At 43.5% G+C, this 21,785-nt stretch overlaps 1 protein-coding gene across 1 annotated transcript in view; it reads right to left on the reverse strand.

Moving 5' to 3' along the window:
- The window catches only part of gmds (GDP-mannose 4,6-dehydratase), a 185,603-nt gene that overhangs the window by 122,596 nt on the left and 41,222 nt on the right, over positions 1-21,785 (reverse strand). The window contains exon 5 of the mRNA XM_022753071.1: positions 342-534. Coding sequence (XP_022608792.1) covers positions 342-534 — 193 coding nt within the window. The remainder of the gene's footprint in view (positions 1-341; positions 535-21,785) is intronic.

The following is a 21,785-nucleotide window of genomic DNA, read 5'->3' on the forward strand; positions in this document are numbered from 1 at the left end:
AAACGAGAGCCTCTCCAGTCCTCAGTCAGACGTTTGGCCTCGGGGTGTGTGGAGAGCTCAAACGCTGCCTGAGCACTGAAGCCCCCCTCTATTCACACACACACACACACACACACACACACACACACACACTCAGACACACACTCACACACATACACACAAACGTGCACGCACACAGACACACACTCAGAGAAAAAGCGCTGGTATCCAACAATCTGTACACCCTTACAAGGCCATACACATTTGTCTTGACAAATGGTGCAAGGTAGAAAATGTTAGGTAATCTGTGAGTGTGTTTCCATGTGGATCCACATCAACATGACGTCGCCACGTGTTATTACCGTAAGGTGAGCGAGGGTAGAAGGGAGTGGTTTCCTTCTGAGGGATCTCCTGGACTTTGCCGTACAGCTCGCTGGTGGAGGCCTGGTAGAACTTGACGCTGTTGGTCAGACCGCACGTCTTTATGGCGTCCAACAGACGGAGCGTGCCCACGCCGTCCACGTTAGCGGTGTACTCGGCCAAATCAAAGGAGACCTAAGAAAGAGGGAAGAGGGGGAAAAAAAAAAAAGAGATGGAGAGATTATTAACGGAGCTGTTCATATACATTCTGCAGAGGATTTGTAATATTTGATGCACACTCTAGAAAAGAGAGAAAATATCTGGAGTCAAGTCTTTTGGTACCGAATGAGGACTTGAGACTTGACTTAAGAAAACAAAAACATTCAAGTCTCAAGTTTTACCTGGTGACATCACAGAATCACACTTAGTTATTCTCAAAACAACCTTTTACATGTTGTGTTATCAGCAGACGGGTTTTCCGTTGCAGTTTTGCACAAAATAGAAGCAAATTATTTATGTATTTTAAAGGTCGATAACACACAGCTGCGACTGGCCTGTGTTTCCATTCAGTGACTAGAGCTGGGTTTTCTCCTCTCGCGATATCGCTCCAATTAAACATGGCGACGACAGATTGTCTGCCTCTCGGTCAGAACTGGCTCCCCGGGGCCTGATACAGCAGGAGCCACGACTTGAATGTGAAAAAAAAAGTGTTTCAATTTTTCTATTTTGTTGAATTATTGCTCTGTCGACTCGTCTGAAAAACAACCTTCATGTGAGCGACTAAGTTTTTGAGAGACATTTGAGAGTTTCCACATGTTTCCATTAATCATTTTCAAGTTTGCAATTTCAAATTGTGCATGAAGCAGGTTAATGGAAACGCACCTGCTGATCAGCATGAAGCGAGCTGCAAGATGTGGAGTTGAAATTTTCAGATATGACTTCAGGCTCAGTCTTTCGTACGGACGATTTTAAATGGATTTGCATTTTCTAACCATCCACGCTTTGTTTCTGTCTAGTTCTATAGTCATTTTATTCAATGAATTCCTGACTTAATTTATTAAAACAGTTACTAAAATCTCTTATATCTTCAATTCTGCCACTTTTAAATGTAGAGGTTATAGTGCTGTCAGCCAATCACAGTCCACTTTTGGAACTGTTTTGTCTGCAAGTAGCAATTATTGTCATTATCAGTTAATCTTTTGATTATTTTTTGGACGAATTAATTGTATCAAATCAAAGTGAAAATAGTGGAAAAACACAAATCTCACATTGCTTGTCTTTTCTCCAACTCACATGCTGTGTATAAACAAAGCAGAAAGGCAGCAGCACATGTTGTTGATGAGCCAATTGGCTAATTGATTAATTGTTTCAGCACAAGACTCAAGTTTTTGAATTAATCTGATTCATGTTCTTTTGGATTATCAACAAATATTGTAGGTTAATTGCCTAACAAAGGTCACAGGGTCACATGAAAACTGTCTTCAATCACACGTTTCACAGAGAGTCATCAACCCCCCCCCCCCAGCAGAAGGTGGGAGGCGACAGTGGTGCAAAAACTTGAGTGGGGGAATGTGTTGTTTCTGGAGTCCATCAGAGCCCATCACAAAGCTCATAACTCAAACTTAACACTCCAACTCCCAGAATGCCTGTTTCCACTGCTGCGAGCCAAGAGGGGAGGGAACTCAATGAACACTGGAGGGGGGAGGGAATTAAATTTAAATTAGAAATGGATGTGCGTGTGCATGTGTGTGAGACACTGTGTACTTGGACTGTGTGCGCTTGTGCGAGCGCCAGCTTGGCCTCAGGCTCCCAATCAGGCGTGACGGTTAAAAGCCGTGCTGGTTAGTGGTCACCACACCTGGAGCAAGCAGCGTGAGCCACGTCTGTGCAGAGGAAACGTTTTGGCCCTTTAGTGCTTCCACACCAGAGCTGCGCGCAACGGCCAGATAAAGACCCCTTATTTAAAGCCGGGACCCAAGAACACTGGGCCTCTATTCCACTCATACACACACACACACACACATGCACTGACACACATACACAGTGAGCAGGTTTGATCAGGGTCAATTACACTCCGCAGCTCAGTGTAATTACCTGTGACGCTCCACTCAGGCTTTTACTTTGCATTCTGGCATTTTCATTTACATCATTTACAAGAGAAAAGTGCAGAGGCGCTTTATATACTGAGACGTACTGTAAGTTACATAATGACGTTTTCTACAGCATTCATATAAAAACACAAGGGTATAGACACAGTGACAGCAACACCTACTGTACAAAACAGAATCCAACCCACAACTTTATCACAGAGTTGAGAATAAACATTTCTCAGATGCTCAGTTTCAAAGAAAACCATTATATGTTCAGCCATGAATTATAAATCATCGTTAGCTTGAATTTATTCACTGATTCGTTTAGCATTTTCTGGTATAATTCAGAATTCATTCGTTCCATCAGTGAATTCTGGGCCAGGAAGTCGTCCGGGCCCAGATGCAACAAAACAGGCCCAAATCATGACACCACCACCAACATGTCTCACAGATGGATCAGGTTCTTATGCTGGAATGCAGGTTTTTTTTTTCTCTCTCCAAACACAATGCTTCTCATTTAAACCAGAAACTTCTATTTTGGTCTCATGAGTCCACAAAACATTTTTTCCAATAGACTTCTGGCTTGTAAACGTGATCCTGAGCAAACTGCAGACGGGCAGCAATGTTCTTTTTGGAGGGTCTCCTCGCAACCCTGACATGCACACCGTTGTTGTTTGATGTTCTCCTGATGGTGGACTCATGAACATGGGAACATGAATGTTTAGAGGTTACCCTGGGTTCCTCTGTGGCCTCGCAGACTATTGCACACCTTGTCTTCAGGTCTTTCATTTCCTACATTTTTACATAATCCAATACAATGGTCCAAACTCTTTAGAGAAAGAAATCTTTGTTCATGCCATAATAGACTTAGATAGATCCCTGTTCTCTTAAAGCTCCATATAGTCTAAAGGCAGATGTCCATGTGTTGTTTGATTATAAAGCAGGTCTAGGTTCTATATTAATACTGTGAAAGTATCAAAGCCTCAGTCCACAGAGAAATGCACACAGCCTGTATTCAGACACTGAGCCTTAAAACCAGCCGTCAGGACTTCTGGAACTTTGTGATGTCACAACATAACAGTCACTGCTCTCAGACATACCCCGAGCCCCGTCCACCTGGACCCACCATCAAAAACCTTGCAGGATTTGGTTTCTCTGAGTGTTTACCTGAAATCTGCTCTATTTTTATTGGACCACTCAGAAAATCAGCCAATCAGAAGAGAGGTTCAAAGCCTCTCCACTCTCCCCCTCCCCCTCTGGAGGGTCACATACTTTAGCCACTCACAGATATGAAATACTGGATTTTTTTCCTCAATAATAATAAGTGACCAAGTGTAAGTGTGTGTTTTTGTCTCATTTGTTTAATTAGGTTCTGTTTGTCCCTTTATGGACTTCCAAGCACCACTGTCGTGAAATCCTCAGGTCAACCTTCAGTTCTTCCTCCTCCACTGTGCTGAGCCCCTCCTCCACCTCTTTTTCCTTGCACATTTCTCCTCCTGCTCTGTCACTTTTCTCTCTCTCTCTCCTTCGTCCTGGTGTGCAAGTCTGTCCATTCCTCATTTTTCCTTCACCAACAAGGTCTACAACACACATGTGCGCACACACACACACACACACACACACACACACACACACACTACCACACAGACTCCGGGTATCAAAACCAGCTGAGAGGGGCAGGGTCCAGGACGCCTTGACAACTTAAATCAAACAAATTGCCTTAATGCCTCCATTCTCTGTCATTATGTAAGGCCGGGGCCTGAGCGCTGACGTTTTAAAGGCCAGACGTTTGTGTTCATCAGCGTGTGCGTGTGTGTGTGTGTCTGTGTATATGTGGTGTGTGTGTGTGTGTGTGTGTGTGTGTGTGTGTGTGTGTGTGTGTGTCTGTCTAGGGGTTGGCTGCTGGGGCCCCTCGGTCGACCTGGCAGATATTGTTCTGTTCTGGGAAGCCAGCCAGGCTCTGTCAGCATTGGGGGTCCGCCGCCGAGCAAATATCCCGACCCGAAAAAAGCGATCGGTTTAAAAAAAGGTTCTAAATGTGCAGGATATACGTGCCGCATTTGGTGGTTTCGTTTCTTTCCTGCTCACACAAGGCCTGTTGAAATGCATGCCTGAAACTGGGGAATGTGACCCTGTACGTGTGTGTCGGGTGTGTGTGTGTGTGTGTGTGTGGGGTGTGTGTGTGGGTGGGTGTGTATGTGTGCGTTCACATAGACGAGAGTGTCAGTGTGTGTCTTGACAGATGTATAAATATGATCTACTTTAAATCAGCCGTGGCCTCTCTCTGCATACCTGCATGGACTTCATTATGGAATTACATGGAGGCATTAAGTTGTATATAAACAGCGGAGGAAGAAACGTAGTAGAACACGTTTTATTGTGTGTTCAGAAAAAAAAAAAGTAATTCACTCAAGAATAATAAAACAAAAACAGCTGAAATGATCTGAATCCACTGAAGTAAGTTCACTTTAAAAATAAGGAATTAAAAAGACAGAGGAACGAGGCTTGTGTCACACTTGCAAGTGATTTGAATGGATTTAACCAGTTTCAAATTTTTACTATTGAATAATTGAATAAAAAATATTTGCCCATCAGATAGCTGTGTCCCAGTTCAGGGGTCACATCCTTCACAGGCTGCATTTGAAGAACGATCGCGTCACAGTGGCGTGACTAGACTGATCCATTTCAAAGGCTCCGTCAAAGGCGGCCGAGCAGTACGTCCTTCTTTTCCTCGGCAACAAAGGATCCACCTGTTGGATCCCAACAGGTATCCCAAGATTCTTTGCGCACCAGAAATGAAAATAATATGGCAGCTAACAACACCAACAGAGAGTCTGACGGTTACACTGTTAAATGTCAATATTGGGTTTCAGCTCAGTTCAACCGTTCTTGTGAAAAAAAGTTACATGTTGTCAAGGTTGCCGGGCGACAGGAGCCGGGAACATCTGGCTACGCAAAGCAAAAAATCTACTGTGTGTCAGACCCCCTCATTTTGATTCGGTCTTCGCAGTCTTTGACAGCTACAAAGGGCCACACCTTCGTAGACCACGTCCTCCGAAGGATGCGGCCCCTGAGTTGGGACACAGCAAATATATAAACAGTCGATGTGGGACAGATTTCCTTTAATCCCAAGGTTTTAGGCTTGATGTTGGTAGATAATAGGTAGATAATTATATGTAAAAGTGCAAGTTTGAAGAGAATTTAGAAAATAGCTGTGTCCCTAATAAAGATTGAATGAATAATGATGAGAATAATAATAATAATAATAATAATAATAAAATTAATAATAATGAACTTTATTGGTATTGCAGTTTTCAAACAGAGGATGCAGCTCAAAGTGCTTTGGACAAATATAAAAGAATGAATGGATAAAATCCACATAATGTGTAAACTGATATTCTCTACTGTCAGTTATGAGCCTTATGTGTGAATTTGTCATCTCCTTCTCGCTGCTGAGGTGAGTAAAGGTAATGAGCACATTCTTGGATTCACTTTTGATTTAAAAAAATAAGATTAAAAAAATTCCACCCAGATTATTTATTCTAGATTTTTAAAATTCAATTTATGTACCAGTTTTTTAATGCTTAAAGTAAGACAAAGTATAGTTATGATCTTTTTTTTTTATTAATTCATTTTTTATTATGACCCAAAACAATGACCCCTGCAGAACATCTGCCTGCAGGTCTGAACAAACAGCAGCTTCGCCCTCCTTAGTGATGCAAAAGGAAAAAAGATTGTACAAACAGCGCTGCACCGAGGTTTCGTGTCCGCAGGGGAAAGCGGGGTCCATCATGCAGATGATTGACACTGTAGTTGAGTTGATGAAGGCAGAGTAATTGATCCGTCTGGCGGTACGTGGGTTGCCACCACAATAAAACCGTGATGCAGCAGATCGATGACCTCTGAGGCGGCGCGTCATCATGCCTCAGATTCCAGAGAAATTAGAGGAGAAACTGGTGAAAGCAGCTGAAGCGCCCCTCTCTGAGCACTACGGTCTTGTTATTGCTTAGCCTCGTTTTCAAACACTGAAACTCCGGCACATTCCTGCCAACCACAAACACCCAAATAAAGAAAAACGCCCTGGAGGTGAAGACGACTGAGAGAGAAGGAGAGGTTGGTATGGAGGAGAAGAAAAGTAGAAACAGCCAGAGAGAAAGTGTGTGTGTGTGTATGTGTGTGTGTGTGTGTGTGTATGTGCATGTGCAAGGGTGGGGGTTTGTGGAGAAAAACCACAGTCAATTACACCTTTACTCATCACATTACAGGCCAACTGAAATTAGAGCAGTCGTGTGTTAACAGGGCAAAGACAAACAGACTGAATTCCCTCCAGGAGAGAGAAGTTTAGACCCGACCTGGCAACCCACGCACCGCCAGACAGATCAATTACTCTGCTTTCATCAACTCAACTACAGTGTCACTCATCTGCATGATGGAGCCAATGCTATATATGGACCCCACTTTCCCCTGCGGACACGAAACCTCCTCTCAGTGTTTGGATGATCATTTTTTCTTTTGCATCACTAAGGAGGGCGAAGCTGTTTCACAGTCAGTTCAACTTCTGATTCAGCCAACAACAGCTGCAGCTGCGTTAAGGATGTAACATGCAGTAGAGGCCTGACTACTACTTCGTTAGAAGGACTTTTTGCTTCAGTCTGGCTTCATAAAACGCCGGGTTTACATGGGTTAGGAAAGATCATCTTCAAGGTTGAAAGGAACCAACACCGACTCGTGGCTGGAGTCAGAACGAGAACCACACACACGCTTCATAGAACCTCCTATCTCATTTTGCGGCAGTGAAATGCATGAGGCTGATTGTGAGGATGTGTGAATTTTTTTCATGTTTTTAGGATAAAGTTATTATTATTATTATTATTATTATTATTATTATTATTATGATTATTATTATTATTTTTATCTGCAACACATGCACCATTCTGTACCATAGGCTTGGCCCGATAATATCGGATATGACAATATCCGCACTTAACTGTATTAAATTTTGGATATCACCCAAGCCTATTGTACCAGCAATAAAATTGGCTGTTTGCACTATCAAAACATATAAAATGTCTGACAACGTCCATGTTTTGGCTCAGCCAATCAGTTGTGCAGGCGTCTCGCTCTTTATGGAAATCCTGCTTTTTAATTACATATATCTAAGAAAGGAAATAGGCAATAGGAGATCAAGGAGATATTGTGTTCACAAGGCCAAAATGTTTTCTGAGGTCACTGTGACTTTGACGTTTGACCTTTGACTACCAAAATGTAACCAGTTCATCCTTGAGTCCAAGTGAATATTTGCGCCAAGTTCTGTCAGGGCGTTACTGAGATATCGTGTCCACGAGAATGGGACGGATGGACGGACGGACGTACAACCTGAAAACAATATGTCCATCGCTATGACTGTCGCCAGTGCAGAGGAATAAAAATTATTCCAGAATATTCATCCTGAGAAATTCCGAAAATGTCAGAAACCTCAAAAAAAAAAAAATAAATAAAGTAAAATACACTGAAGAAAATTTGTACAGAAATATAAATGTCAAATGCATGATGGTTGAAGGTCAACACAACTCACTACGTTTCTGTGATTTGTAGTTTACAGAACAAGAAAGACTCTAAGGTCGTTCGACATGATTTTGAATTGCTCCACAATTTTCCATGTTTTCACAAGGTTCCTGGCGTAGCCGAAGCTACCGTTGCTGTCTGCAGGCCCACACTAACAGCCCACTCTCCAAACACAACTGGATCTCCTCCATCATCATCATCATCATCATCATCATCATCATCATCATCATCATGTGTTGCTGTGTTGTGATGAAACTTGAGGGGAAATCTCTCCACCTCCAGTTCTGTCTTGTTGGAGTTGTGTTCATAAACAAACACACACACACACACACACACACACACACACACACACACACACACCTGTTAGAAAAACAAAAATGTGAGACGCAGACATAAAATGATTCAAAGAAGAAGAGTGTGATAGTGAACAGTGAGTGACAGAGATCAGGACAGAGGCGTGGCTGAAAGACATTGCGTCATCCGGCTGGAGCGTGTGGCGTCTTGTGTTATAAATGATCACAGTCCCCGGCCTACACAGCACGTACCAACATCTGACATGTCAGACGTCTCCAGCACAACAGCCGCTGCTTCCAGACATTACAGGCATGTCAGTGACAGTATACGTACGCACACGTATATACGATCCCCTGTCATGTCAAGAATTCCTGCGTAAACAGGCATTTTGTTCAACAGGTGATATCTGAAGCCTAAATATAGAGGCAGTGACAAGCGGAAACAATACCAGCCATCTGAAGAGCTTTAATTACGGAGTACACCTGAAGGAAATCCAAACACTGAGTTTATTAATAGAGCCTCTGTTCAACAACGGCTTCCAGAATAGCATAGTTCAAATGGTTCACATGAGTGGTTTTACTGGATAACAGCATACGGATTTATTGCAAACTCTTTTGAAATACAAAGGCCGGAAAGACTTCGCAACTTCCTTTTCAAGACGGTTAAGTGACATGAACCGTTTCGCTAAACAGTTTTATAAAACCTAAAATTATTCCTGCAGCGGCTGCATAACCACGAGGGAGCTGCACCGCTTAAAACGTCATCATCTGCCAGTGTCCCCAAGCGTCTGTGCAGTCCAAAACTCATAACCGTGTGGCTGCACATGTGAAAACACGTTCATCAGTGCAGACAACCATCGCGTGCAAGTTTTCTGTCCATCCCAGATCCACTTTGGAGGACATCAAACCCCATCGCCAGACAAGAAGATCAATGATGATGATTTAGCAAAAATACAATTATGAAAGATAATGGCAAATAAACTAGGGTTTAGGTTTAGGCAGCAATACTTGTCTAGTTTAGGAAAGGTCATGGTTTTCGGTCAATAATTAGTGATAAAGCGTCTGTGATGGAGGCCAAACTCGCTCCTGCATGAAAGCTGGACACATGGCCTCCGCCACCTGGACCTCCAAACTCTTACTTTCTGTGTGGCTAAATAAAGGGGCACACTGCGTCCAGCACTCAAAATTGGCACTGGATATAAACTGTGAGGTGTGGTATAATCCAATATGAACCTAATTTCAAGGGACTGGGGGCCGGTTTATAGTATCAGGGCTTCAGGAGGAACTATAATACCCCTTTTTCCACCAAAATTAGCAGGTATAAGTAGGTTTTATAAACGCGTGTAAGCCTATATTAAATGAAGCCGATTGATCCGTGTAAGACGCTTTGATCTGTGAGTGAGTGCTTTTCAAACTTATGTGCTCACTACAGACGTTACAGCGGGAAAAGGGGTGGAAATTAGCGTGTTCACCCAGGTATTGTGTTTACTTCAATGGAGATCAGAGCCCGAGCCAAAGTATATAAAAAAAACACGTCTACTGTGTGTGAATGCAGATTGTTCCCTTTTCCACTGACGACAGAAGCCTGATGTTAGCGGGTTTTTTGACCAGTGGAAAGCTGCTTTTGTGCTTAACTATTTGCATTTCCACTGCGTCTGACGAACTATGAAGATTATGATTATTGAATGGATGAAAACAAAGAAGTAACTGCTGACGAAAAACTGACGAATCAAACAGCAAATTGAGTTCTCATTCATTCATTCATTCATTCATTAGGTGTCCTGTCTGTGTTCTACCTATTTCTTTAGACTCATCATTTTCACATAACTTTCTAACATCAATAAACATCACACAGCCTATTGAGCTTGATACAAACCGCACATAAAGATTGTTCCCAACAAGGTGCAAAGATTTCTCAGATCAGGAGGAAGGATAAACCTTCTGACTGAGTAAGTATACAGTACCAGACAACACACTTAACGCCTGGTCAGTAACAGCTGACATTCTGCTGGTAGACGACGATGCCAACTGTTTTTGTACCAAAACAAACATGGACGGCATGCAGCAGCCCGCACTGTTTATATGCGGAGAGTCATTTGTGCTGAAAAGGCCAACACAGAGTATCAGGGACGTTCTGGGGCCAGACTACAGTCAGTCCCTGGTTCCTCCAGACAAAATCACAGTTAAAGTTACTGATGGAAAAGTTCAAAGTGCATATAAAGCTGCTCATCTTCGAGGCGACAGCTTTTGGACCATTAAAGCTCAACTTCACTATGGGATGTGTTGGTTGGAAACCGCTGTTCATACAGAGAATGAAATGCACCATTTTCCCCCTCAGTTTCCTCTGGTGTTTTTCTTCATTGTGGCTGCTCAGTGTGTGCACAGTCACAGAATGTGAGGCTGAGCACTGAAATGTTGATCTACTTGAAGAGAGCTTAAAAGATAGGATTAATAAACTAAACATAAGTACTTTATACAGCAACTTCAAGGGCAACAACACTCATTTTTCAAATCTGGGATCTGTACAAGGCATGACATGCACCCACCCACTAATCCCCCCCCCCCATCCCAATGTTGTTCACTCATCGTCGCCATCAGGATCTCGATCTCTGTGCTTTTGTGTCTAATTACAGGCGTCCTCTGCTCGGTTAGTGCGGAGGCTGCTGCAGCTATGGCAATGGACAAATACAAGTCAAACAGATCAGGTGGATCTGAGAGAGACAGATGGAGACGTGGGAGGAGGGGAGGAGGGGAGGGGGGGGAGTAGCGCATGTGTGGAGAGATGTGTGCTGCAGGAGCGTATGTCGGGACAGGTAGACTGAGAGTTGGAGATTGGCTGTCAAACTCTGAAATTATGCAACAGAGTCTGGAAAGTCCCCGTCTGCCTCCTGGGCGCTCTCCACTCTACCTCTCCAGCTCCTTCTCTCTTTTTTTTTTCCTCTGCACTGTTCTCTCCCCAGATGGCATCGATGTGAACAGGTGGTGGCCAGCGTGTCCATCGCCGCTCCGCCTCTCAGGGCACCAAAATGTGTCCGAGCCAATGCAATCAGCCTGTGGTCCAAAACTCCATCATTTTCCTCTGATTGATTTCCCAGCACCACTGCCATGTCACAATGAGCTTCGACGTGAGTGACATAACTTTATTGAAACCTCTCAAACCACCGCAGACAAGTCATTGTTCGACCAAAATACGTGGAAAAAAAGGCTTCTGTGTTCCAATATTGTCCTCCTTGAGCTGTAAGCTGCATCTTTTGACTGTATTTTGGCACAAAACAAAATTTCGGGGATAAAATGATCATATGGTGAAGCAGTGAGAAGGCTGACTATGCTGGAGGAGTAGTTTCTGCTGACTTTCTCATACTTTCTTTGACCGCTAGCTGACTTAAAATGCTGAAATTAATGATCATTTTCATTTCGTCATCTATAGAAAAATAGTAAGAAAAGCTCCTTACACTTTCCCAGAGTCTAAAGTGATGTCTTCAAAAGCCAAAAGCCAAAGATAATCAATTTATAGTGATATGAAAAGGAGAAAAGCAGCAAATCTTTGTGAAGCTGGAACTGGTGATTCCTAAACAGCCCCCATTCAGTCCTGTAGTTTGATACTTAAAAGATGGGGATGGGTGTCAGAGTTTCTACTACGAATAATCAATAAACATTCGCAAAGAGGAGAAAGAATCTCAAAAGGCAAGAGACAAGGAAATCTGATCAGTATGAAGAAGTGTTTCTAGGCGAGCAGACGGCCGAGGTGCAGCCGTGCACCCCATTCCATTAGCATTGGATAAGAGCTCCTGGAGTAGAGCCTGTCTGGAAAAGTCAATCAAGAGGAGAAGAAGCCCTTCATTCCTCCCTTCCCTCAATCGCCTGATCTACCCTGCAGACATTCACCAACCAATCAATCACTGCTGCCTCACACACATAAACACACGTGTAAACATGGCAACAGGTCTTGATGCAGCGGGTTGCGGTCATGCCCCGTGGCTGTGGGGAGCGATCGCTTCTACACCGACACACACATGAATACGCAGGTAGAAACACCTCTGTTGTCAGCGAGAGACCGAGTGCGAGGCCACACTACAACCAGCTGCAGAGAGTGGACGGATGGAAGATGTTGACTGAGGATAAAATAGTGATCTGATCACGGGTCATTAATGCTGCAGGTTAATCAAGGCAAACAATAATCCCTGTGCTCCTGATCTGAGGTCCTATAGATCCTAGATCTTCTGATGATCTACACTGAAACAAAATGAGAGATGAAAACCGGGTGCATGCAACATCACTGTTTCAGAAAACATTCATGAATTCCTGAACAAACGACAATGAGAAACCAGCAATTTAAAGTAAATCCACTCTATTTTTGTACAGCACTGTTTCCAGGGATGGCAGAACAAATGGAAACAGAAATGTTCCTAGATTTATTTTCGTTAGTTCAATATTTGTTTATATGCAAAAATAATGCACAGACAATTCAAATTTAAAACTATCCAAAACATGAACTGGTCATAGAGAAGAAAAAGAAGAAACGCCACATTCATAAGAAAAATCAAATGTGATTTTGTTTTTTTTTAAAAGGAAAGAAATGAAGGATTAATAATGAAGATTGTAAAACACCAATTACATAAGTAAATTATGTTGGAGAAAGATGAAATCAAATCTGTTGGTTAGATATTATTTGCATATACTCATATCCCCCATGTATACATACATATACATACGTACACGAACATGTTTATTAGGACCAAAGCACCTTTTGATCCATCTGCTAATCAGCCTCTCTGTCTATAGATTGATCCTTTGATCCTTAAAGCATCAGACAGCGGCGGAAAATTACACTTCATATCACAATCTCCCAAAGCTAAAGGTGACACCCCCGAGGTGCCGCTTTCACTCAACCAAAACCCAGAGATGTTCATCTTAACATCACATTTGTAATTGTTTCCAGTGTGCTGGTGCACTGTGTGTGTGTGTGTGTGTGTGTGTGTGTGTGTGTGTGTGTGTGTGTGTGTGTGTGTGTGTGTGGTAGTAAATTGTGAGTTTTGCTATTTCTGGAAAAGTGGAGTTATTCTGACTTAAGGAATTTGCTTTAGTTTGTTTGATTAGCACTGGTGCAATTATCTTAAATGGACTGAATTTAACACAAGTGGTGAATTGTTCGGGGAATCTTTTTTTTTTTTTTTTTTTTTACTATTGAAGATTCATGTTTGTACGTTTCACCTGTGAGAGGCCTCTAAACATCTCACACATCACAAGACCTGAAAACCTAAAAAGACTTACTCAAAACTCTTTTTCATGACACACAGGATGACAACTGAAAACCTACAGCATCCTAAACATGAGATAACATCTCTCTTTCTTCTCCCTCCCCCTCCCTCCCTCCCCCTCTCTCTCTCTCTGAGTGTCTTTCCTCACACTCTCTATCAGCTGTCCAGGTCCAGATGACTTCAAAGTAAGAGCTCAGAGGAGAGGTGAGGACGGACCTCCCATATCTGAGACCCCCTGCCAGGACCAAACCAGTCCCCCCTTACACCTCTAACTTCCACCACCACCCCCCCCACCCAGCTCCAGCTGCTGCTCCTGCTGCTGTTGGCCCTCCATTTGGCTGCAATCAGCATCATCTGTGATTAGAGTAGGTGGGGGTGGGGGTGTTGGGGTGGGTGGGAGGTAAGACTTGACAAATTGGCACATTCTTTTTCCACCCGTTCCCCCTCTTTCCCATCCCTTACCCCTCTCTCACACGCCCACAGACCCCACTTAAATCTGGCAGCACCCCTGTCGACCCCCCTCCCCCACCCCGCACCACTCACTTGATGAATGCTGTCCTTGTGAGCGGAGGTAGCCACCGACACACCACCCCCTCAGCCCTGATCCACCCACCCACACACACACTCACACACACTCACAGATCCCGACCCTGGCGTTTCTTGCACGATCCGTAAATAGAACTGAAGTTTGGGGACCACCGCCCCTGCAGGTGCTACCACTCTTCACTTACACACACACATACACACACACGGACTCAAACGCACAAGAACACACTCCCATAAATACACACACAGACCACAATCGGCCACAATAACACACACCAACACACACTCTGGCTACCCTGGTCGCTGTCACAGAGCCATGTGACCAAAATGATCCAACATTATGCCAGATTTACACAACCTCCCATCCCTCTCCCTCTGTGCTCCTGCCCCACCTCAAACCTCAGCCAGCCTATCCTGGCTCCCCCAGGACCCCCTGGACGGGAGCAGAAACACAGCTGCATGTGTGTGTGTGTGTGTGTGTGTGTGTGTGTGTGTGTCGTACATGTGGCGAGAGGAGCGTGAGCAGGACCCAGGTTACGGCTGGGCAGTTACATGGTGCCTGTGTGGTTATAAATACCTCCTGGTCTGTCTTGCAGAGTCACTGAAAGTGTCTCTTTAGAGCTGTTTATGGGCCGTGTTGTCCTGGTTGCGAGTCTACGAGGTCATTTCGATGATGGGAAAATAAAATTTAAAAAAAACAGATATGATGTGAATATGAAGTGAAGCAGGAGACTGATTAGAGGAAGGTTGGAAACAATTAGTGAGTTTACAGGCACCTAAGTAATCTGATTTATTCAACGTCATATAAAATAAACCTGGTTTCAGTAACTGGGATTTAGAGGATTAGAAAAACTATTTCTTGATTTCTCCTGAAAAAAGAAACAGACCCTATGTCAATGTATTACCTCTTTCCAGAGCTTTTAACCACATCTCACAGTCTTCCATTTGGGATTTATTTTATCATATCTACCATACAGCTTCAGACGGACTTCAGATGGGGAGAGTCTCGCTGTGATGGCAGTTCAGCAGGAAAAAAGAAAAGATCATTACACATCCTTACAATCCTTTGCTCTACAAATCACTGGGTTAAGTTGAGCCTGCATGGGGCAATACAGCACAGACGCAATAACAGGTTAACTTTACCCAGTACCTGCGGTTTGTTGTGACCCAGTGTTGGTGTTATTTTTGTATTACTGTTCAGTCACTGGAACTTGGGTGGTTTTCTACCCTCGGCTGCTGGGTTAACCCATTACTGCAGTGAGTCACACTAACATGAGGACTGTAGCTAATTTTGCTGTTTTAAAAAGCACACTACCAAATATTTAAATCAAAAGTCTGACTTAAACTGGAACTCACACTAAAATAAATATACGTTCGCTTCATAGACTCTGAGAATCTTTTTGATGAACTTTTTCAGCATGCGCATTTACTCGTCAGAACACGACACAAATGACAACAATCAACCTCACACCACAGCAAAATACACTAAGCCCAATGCATAAAGAGACGTACACACTCGCACAAGAACAGAACAAAAAGAACAAAAAGAACAGGAAAAAAAAACAAAAAAAACTGGCAAACACTCTGAGGATGTGTTCAGGGAACCTATACCGAGTAATAATACACAGTAGAGGAGTATTTAAGTGTTTCAAGTTGAATCCTGGGTCTGGTCCTATCTCCTCACTACAGATAACTGAGAATGTTTCAAAGATGGCCGACCAGAATGGTACAAAGTCTGGGCAGCTCCAAAACAAATGGTAGAGAGTGGCTTCATCCTGAGGACAGCGGGAGCAGATCTTATCAAATCCCAGGAAGATCTTTGCTAGTCTGCTTCTGCTGAAGTGTAACCACAATAACCCATAATACATATGGATGTTGAATGAATTCCTGAAACTGCAGACCGCTGTACTTCTTAAGAAATTTCAGTCCCAAAGGTCAAGAAGGACCATTTCTTGAACTGAGCTGTATAGTACGGATATCAGGCCTCGCTGCAGAGGGCCACAGTCTAGAAAATTCCTCCATCTAACCCCATATTGGTGGAGACGGGAAGGGAAAAAAAAGATTCTTGACATAATTACACACCTGTATGTGTAGAAATGGGAGTGAGGAATTTCATAGTGTTGTGTCATTGGGAATGAAATTGTCTTGATAGAGATCCCTTACACATCTTAATCCCTTCCTGAACCACAATTGGAGGGCGGAGTCTCACAGGGATCGTGGGAACAGGGGATTGGCTGTAATAGGCAGCAGAGGCAGCGCCTGTTTATACTTGAAGTAAGACCTGAACTGTGACCAATATGTTACAATGGGGTTTGTCTGGTTTTTCCTGCTGAGAGTTAATGGGCGTGCAGAGCACACAAAGCCTGCTCCATCACAGCCCGTACTGGTACACTATTGTGGTAAAATTGTGACACCAAATGAAACATATACTGGAATATTGGAAGCCTAATAATAGAGTAAAAAGTTTGGCAATAATGCCTTCTGTCTCTCCAGGTATGATTTCCTAATGTTTGGGATGGATTTGTTCCAGATAACAGATGAGATGATTTTATCTAGTTCTTTAAAATAATAAAAACAAGTTCAGCTTTTCAAAACACTGAAGATTGTATTTAAATAAATGTTTCAACAGAGACCTCCAGGTAAAGGTGTTTTGAGCTATTTTAAATACCAAACCGGTCAAGGTCCATGCAGCATTGCCTCACTGTGAACTGGAAACACTGGGCTCTCTCACAGTTTGATTTTATACCCTGACATTTCTTCAACACTAGTGATTATGTCTCAGGCTTTAGGGATAGAAATATCATCTTGAGAAAGATACAGAATTAAATCATCTGCATACAAGGATAATTTGTAGGTTTGGCCTCCTCTGCTGTCTGCTTCACTTCTCATTGCTGCAGCCAGGGGCTCAGTCGCTTTCTCTTTAACTCTAAATCAGTTTTCATAGCTGAACAACAAAAACTGTGTCTCTCCCTGCACAGCCTGGTAATGTCCTCTGACATAAAAGTCTTAATAAATCAGTTTTTTTACGTCACTATCTCTCTGGTCCGTGATGGAGATGAGGTCTGGTGATGCTATAGAAACCTGTGGAGCCACCCTGCGCTGGCGCACTGCTAAAACAAAGACAGCAGAACAACAAGACGAGGGCCGGGCAAACCCAACTGTATCACAACACCTTTGCCACAGTCAGATAGGTGTATGCGTATGTTGCTCCCTCCATTTCTATGGTGATGGTTCATCTGACAGCGCGAGGAAGAAGGTGTGATGATGCGGGGGTGGCCAACCTTTTCCATCCTTTTCTCAACCCACCCCCCTCACCCCAACAGCTTTCATCTGGAGTGGATTAGAGACATTAGCACTTTCTTATCTCTTCCCCTTCCTACGCGTCTTTCACCATACCCCCCCCCCCCCCCCCCCGTTCCTGTCTCTGTCCTCCTCCACACAACACCCACCCCTTTTATTCTTCCCTCTCCATACCCATGCATTCTCAAAATACTCTAAATGGTGCTGGAGAAAAGGGGAAAAAAAATTTGTTTTGCTAATTTCAGGGGTTGACAAAGAAGGAGTGAACAACTTGCATGGCACTGCATTGTTATTAGAGTCTGCTGTTAAACTATTATACGTGTATTAAGAAATATCTGGCTCTCACTCAAGCTCATAAATCAGCAAACAACCTCATATTTTCATATGAGCACCAGCCAAGTCCACTCTGCTCTGTTTGAACACACAAAGTATGCAGCTCAGTTAAGGGAAGAAGGTTGATCAATCACAATCTTGACACAGAGTGCGCACGCACACGCACACGCACGCACACGCACACACACACAGATAACTTGCATTATAGTCATATATGACCCTATTACCTGCCATGTTTGTGGAGTGTGCAACAGGCTTACGGATATTACAGGAGTGCTTGCATAAAGGCCAAAATTAACCTCGCACTTATAAACAAACACGCATACACACAGCCAGTAATCCACATTAATACCAGCCATCAATCTTGAGATGATGGCATGTTAGGCTGTCCTTATTGGGAAGAGATATCACGGCGTGCTTAATGGGAGTACGTGTTGCAGAGCCTCAGCCGTGATGGGAATTTAATCTCTGTCATCTATCTCTATTACAATGGCTCCAGATAGCCGATGGGTTTGACACTGGTGTGACGAGGCTGCAGTGTTGTTGACTCCAACTGAGTAACAATACGTAGACAAATGCACATGAAACAGTGACCACCCTGCTGGATGATGACTTCATTCTACTGCACATTCCTCCAAAAATGTTTCCACTGCCTTTAGCTTTACAACTTCTTTCTTAGTAAAAGATGAGGCAAGAGTAAATATGTCATCCTTCTGGTCTAATCAGGAACCACTTTATTATTTTTTTAAGCTCCCTAACGGGGCAAACAACTTACAAGTGATGAGGGACGAAGGTAGCAAACAGACAGGGCTCCTTATTTTACTTTCATCGTCTTACAAAAAAGACCCCGTTCCAGTTGGAGGCGGTAAAGCAACACATTATTGTTTGCCAACTGCTGTAAAAATCAAGAAGTAGAAGAAAGAAATTCATTTCTCTCAAGCATCTGTGAAATTTTTCTTGACAGGAGTTCAACACCATTTGGCTCTTTGTATTGTTTCAGGCCACGTCCACACTACTACGTTTTCATTTTAAAACGGCATTTTAAACAAAAATGATCTCCCTCCAGACGAGCGCTTTAGCTCCGTATCAGAAATGATCTCCGTCCACACAAACGCATCACATCACATGACCATTCACGTTCAGTGAGAATGCGCGAGCCGGTGCAATCAGGAAGCAGATCGTCCACTCTGCAGGTGATTAGCCGCACAAAATACTACGACAAGAAAGAGCAGAGGCAGTTATAGCGTTAAAATACAAAATTTAACTGAACAACAGCTGCTAGCAAAGACAACAAGGTCAGTAACGCTTGTAATTCTTCCTCCATGTTGTATTCACTACTCGTAGTCAAGACCCAATCAGGAGAGACCCTGGGAGTCTACATCATCATTTCCAAAGGTCTCTGTTTCTGTCGTCCAGACTACAACACAACCCTGGAGTTTTAAAACTAAAACATGTTAAGTGGAGTTTTCCAGAAGTCTCTGTTTTAGATGCTGGAAAAACTCCGGAGTCGGGTGGACGCCAGGCGTAAAAGTGATGCCGTGATGAAGAAAGATAAATGTGAGTTAACGACAGATTTCCTCATACAGCCTCTCTTCAAAACAAGAATGCATTTTATTATCTGGAGCATGCTTAGTCAGTTCACTTGTTATGCGTACAGTCTGCACAGCCACATATTTCACACAGACCCTCACCAACAAGGGTGGATGACTATGCGGCCAGTCGCCGTAGTGTTCGCCACTAATTATAAGAGAGGTCAGACATTTTGTCTATTTCTCTAATGTATCCCAATCTCATTCTATATCTTCTAATTCTATATCTTTTCCTTCTTATTCTGTCTTATTCAGATTATACGTATATTGCTCAGAGCCTCTTATTGTGCTGCCAGGCAACAGAAAATGATGATCATGTATCCTTTTTTTCTTGGCTTAAATTCTTGTTTTTATTGTTGCTGTTTTGATTTTTTTTTTCTTTCTCATAAATAATATTAATCTCCGATATTGTTACCTACACTGTATTTTGTTCTTTTCTGTCGACACTCATCTGACCTGAACATAAAATTTTCCAAAGCAGCTGCCCTGAATATTACTCATGTATCATTACTTTAACAATGACTGTGTCCCATTGTGTGGCCCTCAGTGTTTAGATCATCACTGCAGGATTCTTACTGTCTGTGTCACATGACCTTAAATACCATCAACATATCATCAGCAGAAACTCATGATTCACACTTTTTACACACACACAAACACACACACACACAGAGGTTAGCTGAAGACAATTGCCTGGGTTCAAGTCCAGCCCGGCTCCACCCGCCTCTCTCACCGGGGAGGGAACATCGGAGCAGGGGTCGGCATGTCGGGTCGGACCGTTGTGGAGTGGCCGGTCTTTGAAGGAGGCCTGTGGCAGGGAAGGGTTTTCGGGAAGGGGAAATGCTCTGTTGGAAGTTTGGAATATCAATGGAAAGGCTGCGTCTCTGCCACGCAGGGCAGCGGAGTGGCTTTCCTTTATCTTCCACTACTTACCCCACCACAGCGGAAAGACAATGTCAAAGAAACATGTAGCAGGGATATTTCCAGGGAGGGACATACTGAGCAACTGCAATCGGATCCCTGAAGGGGAAGAAGACGCTGGTGGAATATTCTGCTCGAAACTGAGCAGTGAAACATCACGTATCAGGTTAAAACTGCGGTGAAATAAATGATGTGACTAAAATCTGAGAGTGGATCTGACGTGGAAAGATGACGGAGGCTGATGGACAGATCCTGATCAGACCTCAGGAGAACGTGTAGGAAGAAAGTCCGCTGACCCGAACTATCCCACGATCCAGCAGCAACCTGGCTAAACCACAAGCGCAACCTCTGGCTATCCAGCTGTTTGCTGCAGAAAACATCACCATGTTCACACACACTCCAGCAGGGACTACTCTGAGAGAGAGAGAAAGAGGCCGACTCTCAAACTACAGATAAATACATAAACAGGCTGCTTGAAATAAAAGACATCATTTAAAGGTAGCACACAGGTCCTGGTGTGTATCCCATTAAAAACAAATCAACACAAAGTGGCTTTAAAATAATCAGCGGAGGTGTACAAAGTGTTTATCCTTCAACCAACACTGTGAAATCTTTTCCCAGCTGTTGTACAGAACGTCCAGCTACCACCTAAAATGACTTTAGACTTGACTTGGACTCCAGATCAGTCAAACAACATTCATTACTTTCTCTTCTGGTGAATCTGACCATGTAGTACTGTATGTATGTAGTTTCCTGCGACCTATTATAATGAGGGCTGTCTCCGCCTCGCCTGAAAGAGAGACTGCAGCAACTAATGTCAGAAGAATCCATATTACACATATGATATGACTGTGATTCTGATGACTGACACAACAAATGTCACATATTGAAGAAGTGAGCCGACTGTTGAGGCTTGAGGTTTGAGGGTTGAGGATTCAGGAACTGATTCAGATCAGGAAGCGACACGGGTTGATGGATCACAGTGTATGTTTGCTTTGTGGTTATTATTTTGAGCAGCACGTCGTGGGTTGGCAGCACCGAGAAGTTCGTGGGGGTTAACCTGCTGTGTCATATTTAAAGAAGTCACACTGACATATTAAAGTAATTTGGATGTATACCACATTAACCATCCTGAAAAGTCATTTTAAAAATCTTTAAAGTGCTGCCCGACATTGGGGGGGGGGGCATTTCTCCAGTGTACGGTGTGATCCAACTGAGTGGTCCAAACCAGATCACTGAGTGCACAACTGCCGGTTCATGCAGGCACGAGTCCACACTCCTATCTGGTGTCGCCCTTGTTTATCTACTCACAGAGTTCTCTGTCCTCACCTCTGCTCCGCTCCTCCACCACAGCAGCCAGAGCATCAAAAAAAAAAAAAAAAAAAAAAAAACTCAGTCCTCCCCGGACCTCCGCCTTCCCGGCGATTGCTGACCACAAACCGTCCAGGCCCGGGTCACCTTACCCGTTTACCGCGTGAGAGCGGATACCGACGCCGGCTCACAGAGACCCATTCAAAGGCTTGCATATGAAATCTCTTCCTCTGCAGTGAT

This window comes from Seriola dumerili, unplaced genomic scaffold (genome assembly GCF_002260705.1).
Source record: "Seriola dumerili isolate Sdu_G_001 unplaced genomic scaffold, Sdu_1.0 BDQW01000189.1, whole genome shotgun sequence".
In the NCBI taxonomy this organism is placed as follows: Eukaryota; Metazoa; Chordata; class Actinopteri; order Carangiformes; family Carangidae; genus Seriola; species Seriola dumerili.